Source organism: Notolepis coatsorum (genome assembly GCF_963971535.1).
Source record: "Notolepis coatsorum genome assembly, chromosome: 13".
NCBI lineage: Eukaryota > Metazoa > Chordata > Actinopteri > Aulopiformes > Paralepididae > Notolepis > Notolepis coatsorum.
In genome coordinates, this window is record NC_140177.1 from 22,215,998 (window position 1) to 22,229,506 (window position 13,509).

The 13,509-nt window shown below is 43.5% G+C and overlaps 1 protein-coding gene across 1 annotated transcript; it reads right to left on the minus strand.

Moving 5' to 3' along the window:
* Window positions 1-378: 378 nt before the first annotated feature.
* On the minus strand, window positions 379-13,258 carry LOC311239108 (COP9 signalosome complex subunit 9-like). Its single transcript, XM_084327355.1, has 3 exons — window positions 13,066-13,258; window positions 11,576-11,648; window positions 379-1,082 (listed from the first exon to the last, which is right to left on the minus strand). The coding sequence occupies exons 1-3, from the start codon at window positions 13,159-13,161 to the stop codon at window positions 1,045-1,047; spliced, it is 207 nt and encodes a 68-aa protein (XP_084183481.1). The 5' UTR covers window positions 13,162-13,258; the 3' UTR covers window positions 379-1,044.
* Window positions 13,259-13,509: the final 251 nt, after the last annotated feature.

Below are 13,509 nucleotides of genomic sequence, written 5' to 3' on the forward strand. Positions count from 1 at the left end.
GCACGTATCGCCTCAGGAGCGCAGCACGTATCTCCTCAGGAGCGCAGCACACATCGCCTCAGGAGCGCAGCACACATCGCCTCAGGAGCGCAGCACACATCGCCTCAGGAGCGCAGCACGTATCACCTCAGGAGCGCAGCACACATCGCCTCAGGAGCGCAGCACACATCGCCTCAGGAGCGCAGCACACATCGCCTCAGGAGCGCAGCACGTATCGCCTCAGGAGCGCAGCACACATCGTCTCAGGAGCGCAGCACATATCGCCTCAGGAGCGCAGCACACATCGCCTCAGGAGCGCAGCACACATCGCCTCAGGAGCGCAGCACCTGGAAGGCGCCTGCATCTGGATGCATCAAGACACTCCACACAGCAGACAAGTCGTTTACAGAGCACAATTTATTCATTTCCAATTTCCTGCACACACCAAGATTCATCGACAGAAGTGCATCCACTATACATATATATAACACCGTGGGACAGAAAGCATCTCAGACATGCCACATTATGTCAAACGACACAGACGCATTTAGACTCGTTTTTCTTTTATACGCGTTATTACAAATAATTGAAGTGATTCTCGCAGACCGCCATTCATCATATTCCATCTGCGGTATGTTTTCAGGGGAGACAGCAAGGTCGACTCTGCCATCATCCTATATATAATTATGTTGGCAATGGGGCTCCAACAGGTGTTCTCCGACACTCGCTAACCTGCAATCCAGTGTGGAAGTGGCGGAAGACACGAGCGCGATAGGGACTCAACACGCGGTATATGGAGGAATCTTTGGGATTTTAAGAATCTTGCAACATCTGGAGCCACTGACAACTTTTTGAGAATGTTTTACAACTTTTAAACTAGGACACCTATGAAAAAGGAAATTATATGTCATTAGACCGTAAATAACTAGTTTGCTCCCCCCCTCCGCCAGGAAAAGAAAACAACAAAAAAGAAAACATGGGACAGGAAAATATCCACGGTCAGGAGCTGTGCGACTTCATCCATCGTTTTATTTACAAACGTAACGTCAGACGTGCGGATATCTCTCACAGGATGTCGTCATCGTCCAACAGGTCCTCGAAATCTGTACGGGAGAGAAGGGGGAAAAAACTGCGTTAAATCATAAGTCAATCATATGAGACCAAGAATTTGACAACGATGGTCATATCTATTTTGCAAGTGAGGCATTTTCCCATAAAGTGTTTTTAAGGGGTTGGCAGGTCAGGGGGGGGGGGGCGCGCTGTGATAAAAGGATCTGGGAAGGTGCTTCGCCGAGGTGTCTGTGTGCCCTTTACTGTGGGCCTGGCTGCTTTGTGAGGTCAGAGGTCAGTGGGAGAACTGTAGAAACACGTATGTGTATAAAAGCCACATTTCCCTCCCTCTGCTAGCGCCAGGCAGCATTACTTTCACACGTTGAAAAGCACAGCATGGATTTTAGACGTTTTCTGACGAGGGACGCCGCTGTTTCACTGCCGATACCGATTCAGAGTGTGTAACGCCTCATTTATACTCGAACGTCAAAGTGGTTGCAAAGGTTGCGGCGAGCCTCCCCCGAGCTCCCGCAAGTCTTCCCGGCGACGCCTACATCAGCTGACGTGGACAGCGCAGAGCTGCGATTGGCCGACTGGGCCGCGTAGGGGCGTTCCTCCACATTTACCACCTATCGTCTCGGGAGCTCGGTCGCAGCGTTCCATCATCGGCCGTGACTAACTACATTACAAACATGGACCAAGTCGAAGAAAGAGTGGCCGAGGAAGTCCAAAAATATAGCCGTTTGGTTTGGGGGTGTACTGCAGCCCACGCGTTGAACTGATGTGGAAGTAGGTTGGGCCAGCTCCCATGCGCCAGATATTGGCGACAGCCGACGTTGAAGCATATCTCTGCCTTAAGTATCGGCCGAGTTCAAAGTACTGATCCGACCCATTACTTGTACTGTACAGCACACATGGCCCATTAGTTCAGGGTCACTGGAACAATATAATTGAGATATTATCCTTTTTTTTTTCTCCATTAGAGAGATCCAACGTGATTTATTCAAAATGATTTATTTTCCATCCAACATAACCGTACAGATCAAACATCGCTGATTGGGGCTTTAACAAGTGAACATAAAGTAACCTAATTCTAAAAAGTTAAAAACGCCATTTAAGTTCCGTAATTTACTTGTGAACAGATTACACCTGTGTGTTATATCAAACTAACAGCAGCAACTGGGCTAACGTTATGAGGAAACGTTTTGATTTTCTGACACCTCAAAGTGTACAAGTCTGACATGTCAAGTGTTCCATTATTAATCTCCTTGTGGAAATTCAAGTGTCATAGCAGCATGGGGGGGGGGGTAGAGGTCGGATTAGGTAGTAATAATAATAGAACATAGAGCAAAGTGCAAAGTAATAATGATAATAGTGATAACAGTAGTTGTAGTGAACAGTAGTGAGTGGCAGGATTCAATCAGGCAGTAGTAATAGTGATGATGGTATACATGGTCCAAACCGTAGTAACACACTGCATCAGTCCGCTACTCACACCCGTTCCTAACACAGTAAACACACCACAAGCTACAATTGAGGGTGACTATATCACTTTGGAAAGTATCTTGACATGACGTGAACGATGTCACAGAGACAAGCGATGTCACAGAGACAAGCGATGTCACAGAGACAAGCGATGGGAGCCTTCATCGTTCTGTATCTGGAGCTCTTTCTCCTCCTTTCTTCTTGAGGACGAGTGAGCAGGCAACTGAAATATTATATAGCAAAGCTTGGAGACACTCATAATGCATTGTGGTGGAAAAATCAAAACAATAAACAGTTATGGAATGTACTTGTGAATAATAGAGATACATGAATGTTCTGGTTTAAATAATAATGATATAGCTAGTCTATGTGTTTGTGTAGACCTGGTGATGTGTTTAGCTGTAGACGTGGATGTTTAAAAGTCCACGCATTAATATGACAGAAAGTCAGGATGATTTGACAATGTAAGGGCTGCGTGTGTGTGTGGGTCACGAGCAGATAATAGGGACATATCCGTGTATGAATAAGCACTAAACTGCTTACGCAGACATTAACACATTGGACACCAGACCCGAGATAAGTCGGGTTAACTCGCCAGCGCTTGAGCACCAATTACGAGAAAAGTCGGGTTTTAATCGTTATTTCTTTTATTCGCTATGCCATTCATAATTCATCGGGGCAGCCTGTGCAGGCTGTTCTGAATGTGTCTGAGATCGCAGACGGTCAATACCACCGCCTAACGCCTTGCGGCCGCTATTGCACTCCATTTGAAACGATGTAGTTTGTTTTCTGGGCCGAGCTGAGCCATGCGGGTGCGGCCAAAATTCTCTGGCAAGACAAGGGCTTACAACGATGCATCAACTAGGCTGCCCCCCCCCCCCTCGTTCATATGCAATGCCGGATAACGTGGGACGGACTACCACGACCAGTACTTGGAATGGCGATCAGATAATTGGATTATTCTTTTTGCATTACATCAGAGACAAGGTAGGACTATATTGACTATATATTACCAATCTTGTGTTGATCCGATATTTTCATCCCACGATCGAAGCCTGTTTGTGTGGAATGTGTGTGTGGTGTCCCGTTGGTCACATCACGGCTCGGATGGGCACCCCGCTCTAAACCACATTTCATGCTTGCATGAGGAAGGATAATACCGATAATCTAGCATTGATTTCAGGATGATTCGATAATCAGGCGAAAAATGACAACGTGATAACTGGATTTCACTAAAGGGCTGTTTTCGTGTCTTTTCCTGGGATTACTCAGAATCACTATACTCATATTACGGATGAAAAAATGATCTGTTTTTTGCATGTTGACTGGAAGAAACTCACTGACAATCGACAACGTTATTAGATCCATAGCTATAATATTTAATATAGTTTTCAGCACTGCAAACATGGCATTCTCCTCATTGAATAGCGACCCCTGGTGCTGAAAGTGTTAACACTTTGACTGCCACTCACGGCTAATCACAGGTTTACGATAGTTACGTTGAAAGCCACTCACGAGATTTCTCAGAATTTTTTTTATTTTTATAGCAATCTGAAATCATATTGCATCACGCGAGCCTACCCTAGCCTACCCAAGGGCCGCCGGCGATCAGATGTGAAAAAAGCGCCCCCTATCGTCTCCCAGATGGTAAATGGTAAATGGAATGGACTCAATGAAAATGGATGGGGAAAAAAAATATTCCAGTCCACATTTTCCAGTCCACTGATGCAGCCGCGGTTACCAGAGTTCATTCTGGAGCCTCTGAGCCGCGGGGAATCATGTGTTCTACTGTACACACGTTAGATCTATACACTTATCGATTTTTTCGAATGGTGATCAGGAATTGGAATATACCATTTGGATACCATCTGATGTCAGGTAAGGAATCTATGTTATCAGTGTTAGGATAATCAGACTCGTTTTCATGAAGATATAAGCTTTTTTCTGATATGTGCTCTATCGGTTTCATGTAAAATCCATGAGGAAATGAAAACGGCTATTATCAGCGCGCGCCTCGAACGTGCGTGCGGGCACGTATACTATTGATCATCTAGCGTTTATTTGAAAACGATTCATAAATAGGCCGACAAATATCAACGTTCTGGAATATTCCAGTAAAAGGCGATTATCACAGAATGGGCTGTTTGTCACCTGAATACAGGCGATTTTCAAAATGCTCTCAAACGGAAATGAAGTGATAAAAAACCAATCTGCCTTAACAACACTGACTGGAAAATTATTATTTGATAAGCGACGGGCAGATTAGACACATAGCCATAATTTAAAACATAGATTAGGCGATATTAACGTTAACATTGGCGCCGATGGTGGCATTCAAGCACTAAGTCGTGCGCCCCCTCCCTGGTGGCACTGAAAGTGTTAAGGAGAAGGGGGAAAATAAACAATAATACCTTTACAGGTGGATGCCTCAAAGTGAGTATTTAAGAAATTAAGTAAAATCCAAAAAACAGGACACTCAGGCCCCGTTTAGACGGAAACGCTAGCAGGTGAATCCGCAAAAATATTTTTTCGGATGTGCCTTTCGTTTATACGGAAACGGCGTTTTTACAGGGTGAAACCGCAAAAAAGTGAGACTACCTTCCAGGGTGGAATTCCTAGAAACGCAAAAGCTTTGCGCTCTCGTCTAAACTGTTCAACCGTATAAATCTGTTAAAACGATGACGAAAGGGTTGTCACGGCTCTGGTCGCGCGTACTGCTTACGTCACAGGTAGCAGGTATGCGCCAGTAGCCGAGACGTAAACAAAGCAAGTATGTCTGACTATATCAACGGAGATCACCTGAAGGCTACATTGGCAGTACTTTTAACCCTTTCACTGCCACACGACAGAAGGTTAACCCTTTACTATCACACAACCGGCTGTCGTGTGGCAGTGAAAGGGTTAAATACACAAGAATCTGTCCCGCGGCGTGAGTGGACCCACTGTCTGCGAGTGACTCTGCTTTGGTCCAATCACATTCCCCATCCACAGTCTGCGAATCAGAGGCAGAGTAGGGCGGGTCTTCACAGCACGTCATGTGACATATGCGCCAATCGTGTGACAGCGGGGCTCCGTCGTTACAGCGTCGTCTGCACGGAAAATTCCACCCCAAAACGCTTGTCTAAACGTAAAATTAAAAGTGAAACCGCAAGATGACTTTTGCGGTTTCTGTTCACAAAACGCTCGTCTAAACGTAGCCTCATTAACACTTTGATTACCGGCGATGCGGTGCGCCTTACCGCCATTGAATGCCAGCACCCACTTCAATGATAGCGTTGTGAACGCATAAACTCTGTATTAAATTATGGCTATGTGTGGCTAATCTGCCCGTTGTTTATCAATGACTTGTTTGCAGTCAACATTGTCGAGACGGATTGTTTTTTAATCTGTTCATTTCCGTTTTACAGCATTTTGAAAAGCCCTCGTTTTTCAGGAAAATATAAAGATTTCGTGATAAACGGCATTTACTGGAATATTCTGGCATACACAAAAAACGTTGTAATTTTTCAGCCTATTTATGAATCGTTTTCAAATAAACACTAGATTATCGATAGTATATGTGTACTTGTGCATGCTAGAGAAGCGATCTGAAAAATATATTCTCTCATTTCCTGATCAGCGAGCACACACATATGGGACACGTTGATATATAGGTGAAAACAGGTCCGATTACCCTAAGACTGGTCAAATAAATTGCTTACCTCAGATCAGATGTTATCCAAAAAGATTATTCCAATTCCTGATCGCCATTCCAAATATCGATCGCGTTTATTGATTCAGCGTTGGGTACTGTAAATATATATTCCACGCGTTTTCCGGGCCGGCGATCAACTTGGGTCTCTTCAGATGCCTCGTCGGAAAAGTAACATGAGGCTGCCCCCCCCCCCCCCCCCCCTATCAGTCTAAACGAATGGGGTGCAGTCAGACAGGGAGAGACGATAGGGGGCGGTATTTTCCCAATTGAGCTCAGAGAGAGTCTGCAACACTAGCATGAGGCTCGAAAAAAATACAACAAACAAACGCTATATGTCGTTGGTGGCACTCAACTGGCGGCATGAACTAACGACAAAACGCGTCCCTGGCACTCAAAGTGTTAAAGAGGTGTTGTAGACAAATAAATAAGCCACAAAGGCAACTCCTAAAAACAAGTTTATATTGAAAACATAAAACAATAAACCTCCACGGCCTTGAATGGCCCTTCTAAAATGTCTCTCCTCCACATTGCCTGTGGTGCATTTTTTCCTATTGCTAGGTTTTAGTGAGTTTTTCCTTACCTTTGCGTGGGGTATGTCTGGGAGTGTTGCATTTATTTTGCATTTATTTTTAATTTTTTGGACCTTATGGTGTTCTTGTTTTGTTCTCGACTTATTGTGATGTTTCTTCTTGACTTGTTTAAAGAAGACGTGTCCGGCCCATGGGGACATTAACGTGTGTTGTCGGGCCTTACAAATAAATTTGATTTGATTCACCAAGGGAGTTTATGTGCAAAGGACAGTTCCAAAAGAACACCAGAAAACACTACCATAAAGGGATCAGCCTCTATAAAATAAAGTGTAAAATAAGCCAGTAGCCAAAAACAAGGATGGCTACAAACGAAGGCTAAATGCTGAATAGGGCAGCACTACACTTTAATATAATAAGCCTGACCAAAAGGATAGCCAACACAAGCAGATGAAAAAGCAGTTGACACTGCGATCTCCAAACTCAAATACTCAGCCCTGCCAAAGGCACAGCTGCACCGAATCAGGTGCAATCAAGCCCACACACCTGCCAACCCATGAGGCAATCAACCACAGAGGCCAGTGATTGACAGCTATCCCTCACAGGAGACAAAATAGACAGCTGTCCCTCACAGAAAGGAAAAATAAAGCAAAAACCATGACAGACAAAGGAGTTTACTGTGACTTGAATAGAATCACTATGTACAACAGTACACAATCAGGGTAGATGGGGTGCTGTTACAGGAGCCGTGTAGCCAGTGGTAGAGAGGGTGGTAGTGTTGTTGTCTTAGTTTGGTATAAAATACATAACGATTCAGTGTTTGTCAGTTCTTCCTCGCAAGAAACAACTCTGGTTTTACATTTTCTTTCCAATGTAATCAATAAAGTACCGTGTTCCTTCATCCTGAAAACCTTTCTTCCGAAAGCAGCAGCATACACAGGTTCATTCACCTTGGACTGAAGTGCTGGCATCAATATCAAACAGAGTCTGGGTTTTCCACCAATAGCCATGGTTTGAAGGACACACCAAGTGAAATGCCACTGGAACAGTGCGATATGTCAACACACCTCCACATTAATGATATGGAGAGTGAATTGAAGTGTTTGTCTCGCATTTGTGTCCTCCGTGAGTAATCTTTTGCACAAGTCAATCCCTTAAAGGCTATCATCAGCCACACAAAGCTTCAAATGCCACAGACACAACGCCACGGAAATACTATATTTTGAGCCAAATTAAAGCCTTTACCAAACAAAACAGACAACCTTCCCAACGAGACAGGCACTTACAAGGTGACACGCTTGCCTTTTGCCTATGTTGTGTTGTATGATTTTATTGTCAGGCAAACTGCAGGCACTAGGTTGCCTTCTGTCTTCTTTGAAATCCTTTTAAGAAATAGCTGCCGTTACAAGCTGTGCTACATGGACCGTCTAGACAAATGGTCTGCCGTAAGCAGATCACCTGACTATATCCAGATCACCTGACTATAACCAGATCACCTGACTATAACCAGATCACATGACTATAAACCAGATCACACCTGACTATAAACCAGATCACACCTGACTATAACCAGATCACCTGACTATAACCTGATCACCTGACTCACCTAACCAAATCACACCTCACTTTAACCTAACCAAACCACACCTCACTTTAACCTAACCAGATCACACCTCACTTTAACCTAACCAAACCTCACTTAAACCTAACCAAATCACACCTCACTTCAACCTAACCAAACCTCACTTTAACCTAACAAAATCTCACTTTAACCTATTACAAACCACACCTCACTTTAACCGAACCACACTTTAACCGAACCACACCACACCTCACTTTAACCAAATCACACCTCACTTTAACCTAATCAAATAACACCTCACTTTAACCAAATCACCTCACTTTAACCTAATCAAATAACACCTCACTTTAACCAAATCACACCTCACTTCAGTTGAGTCTTGAGTCACATAAAATAAATATGCAAAAATATCTTCTACTGATTGTGTTGTTGATGCATGCAGTTAAACTCTATGTTTTAGATTGTATTTCACACATCCAATAGCACGGTTGTATTCCAAGCAAATGCTTTGTACGAGCCTACGTTACAGCACTGTGCGGTTTACTGTTGTTCTTTTAACCGTGGAAATTCCGTAGCCTGGACGTTTCCAGAGAGAACCCGTGTTCGCTCACCTGACTAGTCAAGTTGTCGTCGCTCATCTAAATGAAAGCCTCTCCACCAAGGAGGCGCTGTCAAGTAAACGCACATCTCCATAAAGGGGAAATACGGTCTGCCTCCTTAAGTGAGCCTCAAGCCAAGCGAACCCTTAAGTGTTCCAGCAGAGGAGGCGGTCTGAAGTGAATCTGTGTGGCACATGGCGAGAAGTCACGTCCGTTTGATGTTCTCTGCCCCGGGACGTATATCACGCTGCATTATAAAACTCACTTTGTAAAGGGGGGGGGGGTTGAGGGAAAGGTCTGAGGCCAGTAAAGATATTTCCTGCTGCTCCCCGAACCAAACACGCTCTGAGGCCCAGCAGGCAAAGAGGAGGTATGTACTAACTAATAGATTCAACCTGCCCCCCCCCCCTCCCACCTAAGTGACAACTTCCCATTTAAAGATGACAGACTGGCCCTTTAAATACCGTACTTCACTTCAAATGATGGAACTTGTAAACACGTTTCGCAAATTCCTTCATGATGTCCTTAAGCGCACCGCCGAGGCCAAGGCGATCGCAAGGCTCTGAGCCCAAACGCACACGTCCCTATCTCAAGAAATAGTTATGGAGCGATTCATCGGATTGATATCTGGCATTTTGAGATAATCAGTGTCAGCCGATGGCCACGCCCTCATGGCAGATGACTCTGCCCACATGGCCGATGACCACACCCACACATCTGATTAACAACAATAACAAAAGTGTTTCAAGTGTTTTGAGTGAATAAAAAATACTGTGCTAAAGAAATGTTCATTTAAAGGTGCTATAGATAACATTCAGCCACTAGATGTTGCACTAGAGCACCAGCATGTCATTGATCCAAGCAATCAATTAGGGAAAGTAGGAATGGGATACATTCCTGCAACATGTAAACAACATTCATATTGGACCCAGAAACACCTTTTAAATTATACATTCATTAATCAATATTGTTTTGGGTGGGGGAAATAATACTTTTATTCCACACCTTTCTAAACGCTCTGTGGGTGTATTCTGTATTTAAATGATTACTCTACATGAAATGTTATCTCTCCCACCCTCTCTCCCTCTGTGTGTGTGTGCATGTGTGTGTGTGTGTGTGTGTGTGTGTGTGTGTGTGTGTGTGTGTGTGTGTGTGTGTGTGTGTGTCCCGTCTCTCCCTCCTGTCCTCCCACCAGGGGGGGGGGGGTCTAAGTTATGGACTCATTTATATTGTTATAGTCTTTACTACATTATTCTATTTCTATTGTTATGGCCTTTACCACATTATTCTATTTCTATTGTTATAGTCTTTACTACATTATTCTATTTCTATTGTTATGGCCTTTACCATATTATTCTATTTCTATTGTTATAGCCTTTACTACATTATTCTATTTAAATTGTTATGGACTTTACTACATTATTATATTTATATTGTTATGGACTTTACTACATTATTCTATTTATATTGTTATGGCCTTTACCACATTATTCTATTTCTATTGTTATAGCCTTTACTAATTATTATATTTCTATTGTTATGGCCTTTACCACATTATTCTATTTCTATTGTTATAGCCTTTACTACATTATTCTATTTAAATTGTTATGGACTTTACTACATTATTATATTTATATTGTTATGGACTTTACTACATTATTATATTTATATTGTTATGGACTTTACTACATTATTATATTTATATTGTTATGGACTTTACTACATCAGTAGACATCGTGCTGATGGGCTGTCTATAGCCTATGCTACTACAGGGACACTTGAGGCATTTGAGTTGTCAGTGGAAACCATTCATGATAATAATTATACACTGCTTGTGATGTTGCCATGTGTATCAAAGGTTGAGGTTGCCATGGTAACAGTAATACATTTCTGGTGCAACACACCATGATCATGTGTTTTCATAGCTTGTGAATCGTCTGTCGTTAGTAGGCTGGTGTTGGTTTGGTCGAGGGACAGGGTGTTTTTGTAAATATAAAATATGTTTCGTCAGGGCGGCCGGGTAGCGCGGCGGACTAAGCGTCTTGTCTACCACCAGAGACAGTGGGATCGAATCCAGCTGTGGTGCTTCCGGGTTGGCCGACTGTCCATACTAACACAATTGGCAGTGTTAGCGGGTGGGAAACCCGGCGAGGGTGGGTCCTGGTCATTGTAAACAGCGACTCCTACAGTTCGGTCGGGGCGCCTGCACAGCAAGGGAAGGATCTAGGAGAGGTAGTGTGACCTTCCACACGTTACTCTCCCAGTGAGAGTCCGCGCTGCCAGGTGAAAAGAAGCGGTGGGCTGGGTACACGTGTGTCGGAGGAAGCATGTGATAGTCTCCGCCCTCCCAGACCGACGGTAGGGGGTAGTGTGCAACTACCAGGAAGGGGATTGGGAATTGGCATAACGACTAACATTGGGATGGGAGAAAAACAAGAAAAAGAAGGGGGGGAAAGATTTTTTTTTATATATAAAAAATATATATGTTTTGTCAACTTGGCTCCTGAGTCTGAGTACCACTGAATCAGCCTATTAGATCTCAAACCCCTGCCCTCTTTTCTTTCAAACTTTGTTGGAAGCGACAGTTGCGATTGGAGGATCAAGAAAATAGGGCTGGGCCAATGCAAAAGGTGAAAAGGCGTTGACATAGGGATTTTACCGTTGAAGAAGTCAGCATGAACTGCCTTTTCCTTAGCAGCCAAGTCCATGAGCAGGCCGCTGCTTCCCCCCGCCTGGCAGAACGGAGACATGCAACACATACAGACAGCTGAGTCAAGGTAGTGAGCATGTGGCTAACCAACTAGCTGGACAGCAGGCTAGCTAATGTTAAAGGCCCAACCAGTGATCCAAACAAGTGGGCAGCCCCACCACCAAAGAATATTAGCCATAAAGACACTTTTTTATTATCTAGTTGAGTGGTTCTCAACCGTTTTTCCCGCAAGTACCCCTCTACATGTGTATTTATACCACTATCTGTACCCCTCTACATGTGTATACCACTATATCTGTACCCCTCTACATGTATATGTATACCACTATATCTGTATCCCTCTACATGTGTATACGTATACCACTATATCTGTACCCCTCTACATGTGTATACGTATACCACTATATCTGTACCCCTCTACATGTGTATACGTATACCACTATATCTGGACCCCTCTACATGTGTATACGTATACCACTATATCTGTACCCCTCTACATGTGTATACATATACCACTATATCTGGACCCCTCTACATGTGTATTTAGTCACTATATCTGGACCCCTCTACATGTGTATTTAGTCACTATATCTGTACCCCTCTACATGTGTATGTATACCACTATATCTGTACTCTCTACATGTGTATTTAGTCACTATATCTGTTCTGTACCCCTCTACATGTGTATGTATACCACTATAGCTGTACCTCAACCATGTTGATTGATTGATTGATTGAAAAGTTTATTAACAGATTGCAGAATGGGTACAGTACAGTACAGCTCAATACATACAATTGTTAAGGGGATGCAGACCAGAGAAAGACTTTCGACTTGTTTACATCAGGGTCCCCCATTTTCAATTCATCATAACATATATGATATACATGACATACAGATAGACAGTACTGCTACATCTATACATTTATGACATATCAGATTTGCAAATACAGTACTGTTTGTGATACAAAAGTGTCCAGAAAAGGAGTGTATATACATTTGGCATAGAAACTGTACATTGGAGGAGGTTGGTTGGGTGGGGTGGGGTTGGGTGGGTTGGGTGAGGGCTGTACATTGGGGGGGGGGGGGGGGGGTTGGGAAGGGGACACACACACATTTTACACTGTACATTGGAATATTGTGTCCAAGTTAGCAAGGGATGTTGGAATACTGGGAAAAACGAGGCATTTTCAATTCATCATAATACAGTCACTATACAGCACAAGTACAGTATAACGAAAATAAGCCTCCTAACCGCTTAACATCGCTGATTGGGACTTAACAAACGAACGTGATGTAACTTAATTCTAAAAAGCTAAACGCCATTTAAAGTTTGGTAAATTATTTGTGAGCACGTTGGAACATTACAACTAACGGCAGTAGCAAACTGGGCTCATGAGCCAACACTAGCATTAACATCCACTTGACGTTAGCTGCTAACCTCATCAAGATCCACGTACGGGCCAGCTCCGTCCGGAAACATCTCATCAACTGCCGGCTTCATTACGGTTGAGTTTGACTGATCCTTTAGTGGCATATAGATGAATCAAACGAGTTGTTTCAGTTATTAAACCTGGCGGCTAACCTCGGCTACACGGTGGGGCACAAGCTGGAATCGAATATGGTGCCGCATAAAAATAATTCCGAGAAGAAAACCAATTCTAAGCAGAAGGGTTCCGGATCAAATGTCCCATGCACTTCGGTAAGGAAGCATTTATTTTGAAACTGCACCCTTCCCCTTCTCTCGTGTAACCACCTTGCATACCTGTCAACCCTCTCGTTTTCCCCGGGATTCTCCCGTATTTCAACCTTCTCTCCCACTGTCCTCCCGTTAAAATATTTTCCCGTATTTCCCCATTTTTTTTATTTATACAAAATGGCTGCA

Coding starts and splice junctions, on each gene's coding strand:
- LOC311239108 (XM_084327355.1), bottom strand. CDS start 13,161: ATGCCACTAAAGGATCAGTCAAACTCAACCGTAATGAAGCCGGCAGTT. Junction 11,649..13,065: donor CGTACGTGGATCTTGATGAG/GTTAGCAGCTAA, acceptor CCGTTCTGCCAG/GCGGGGGGAAGCAGCGGCCT. Junction 1,083..11,575: donor TCATGCTGACTTCTTCAACG/GTAAAATCCCTA, acceptor TCTCCCGTACAG/ATTTCGAGGACCTGTTGGAC.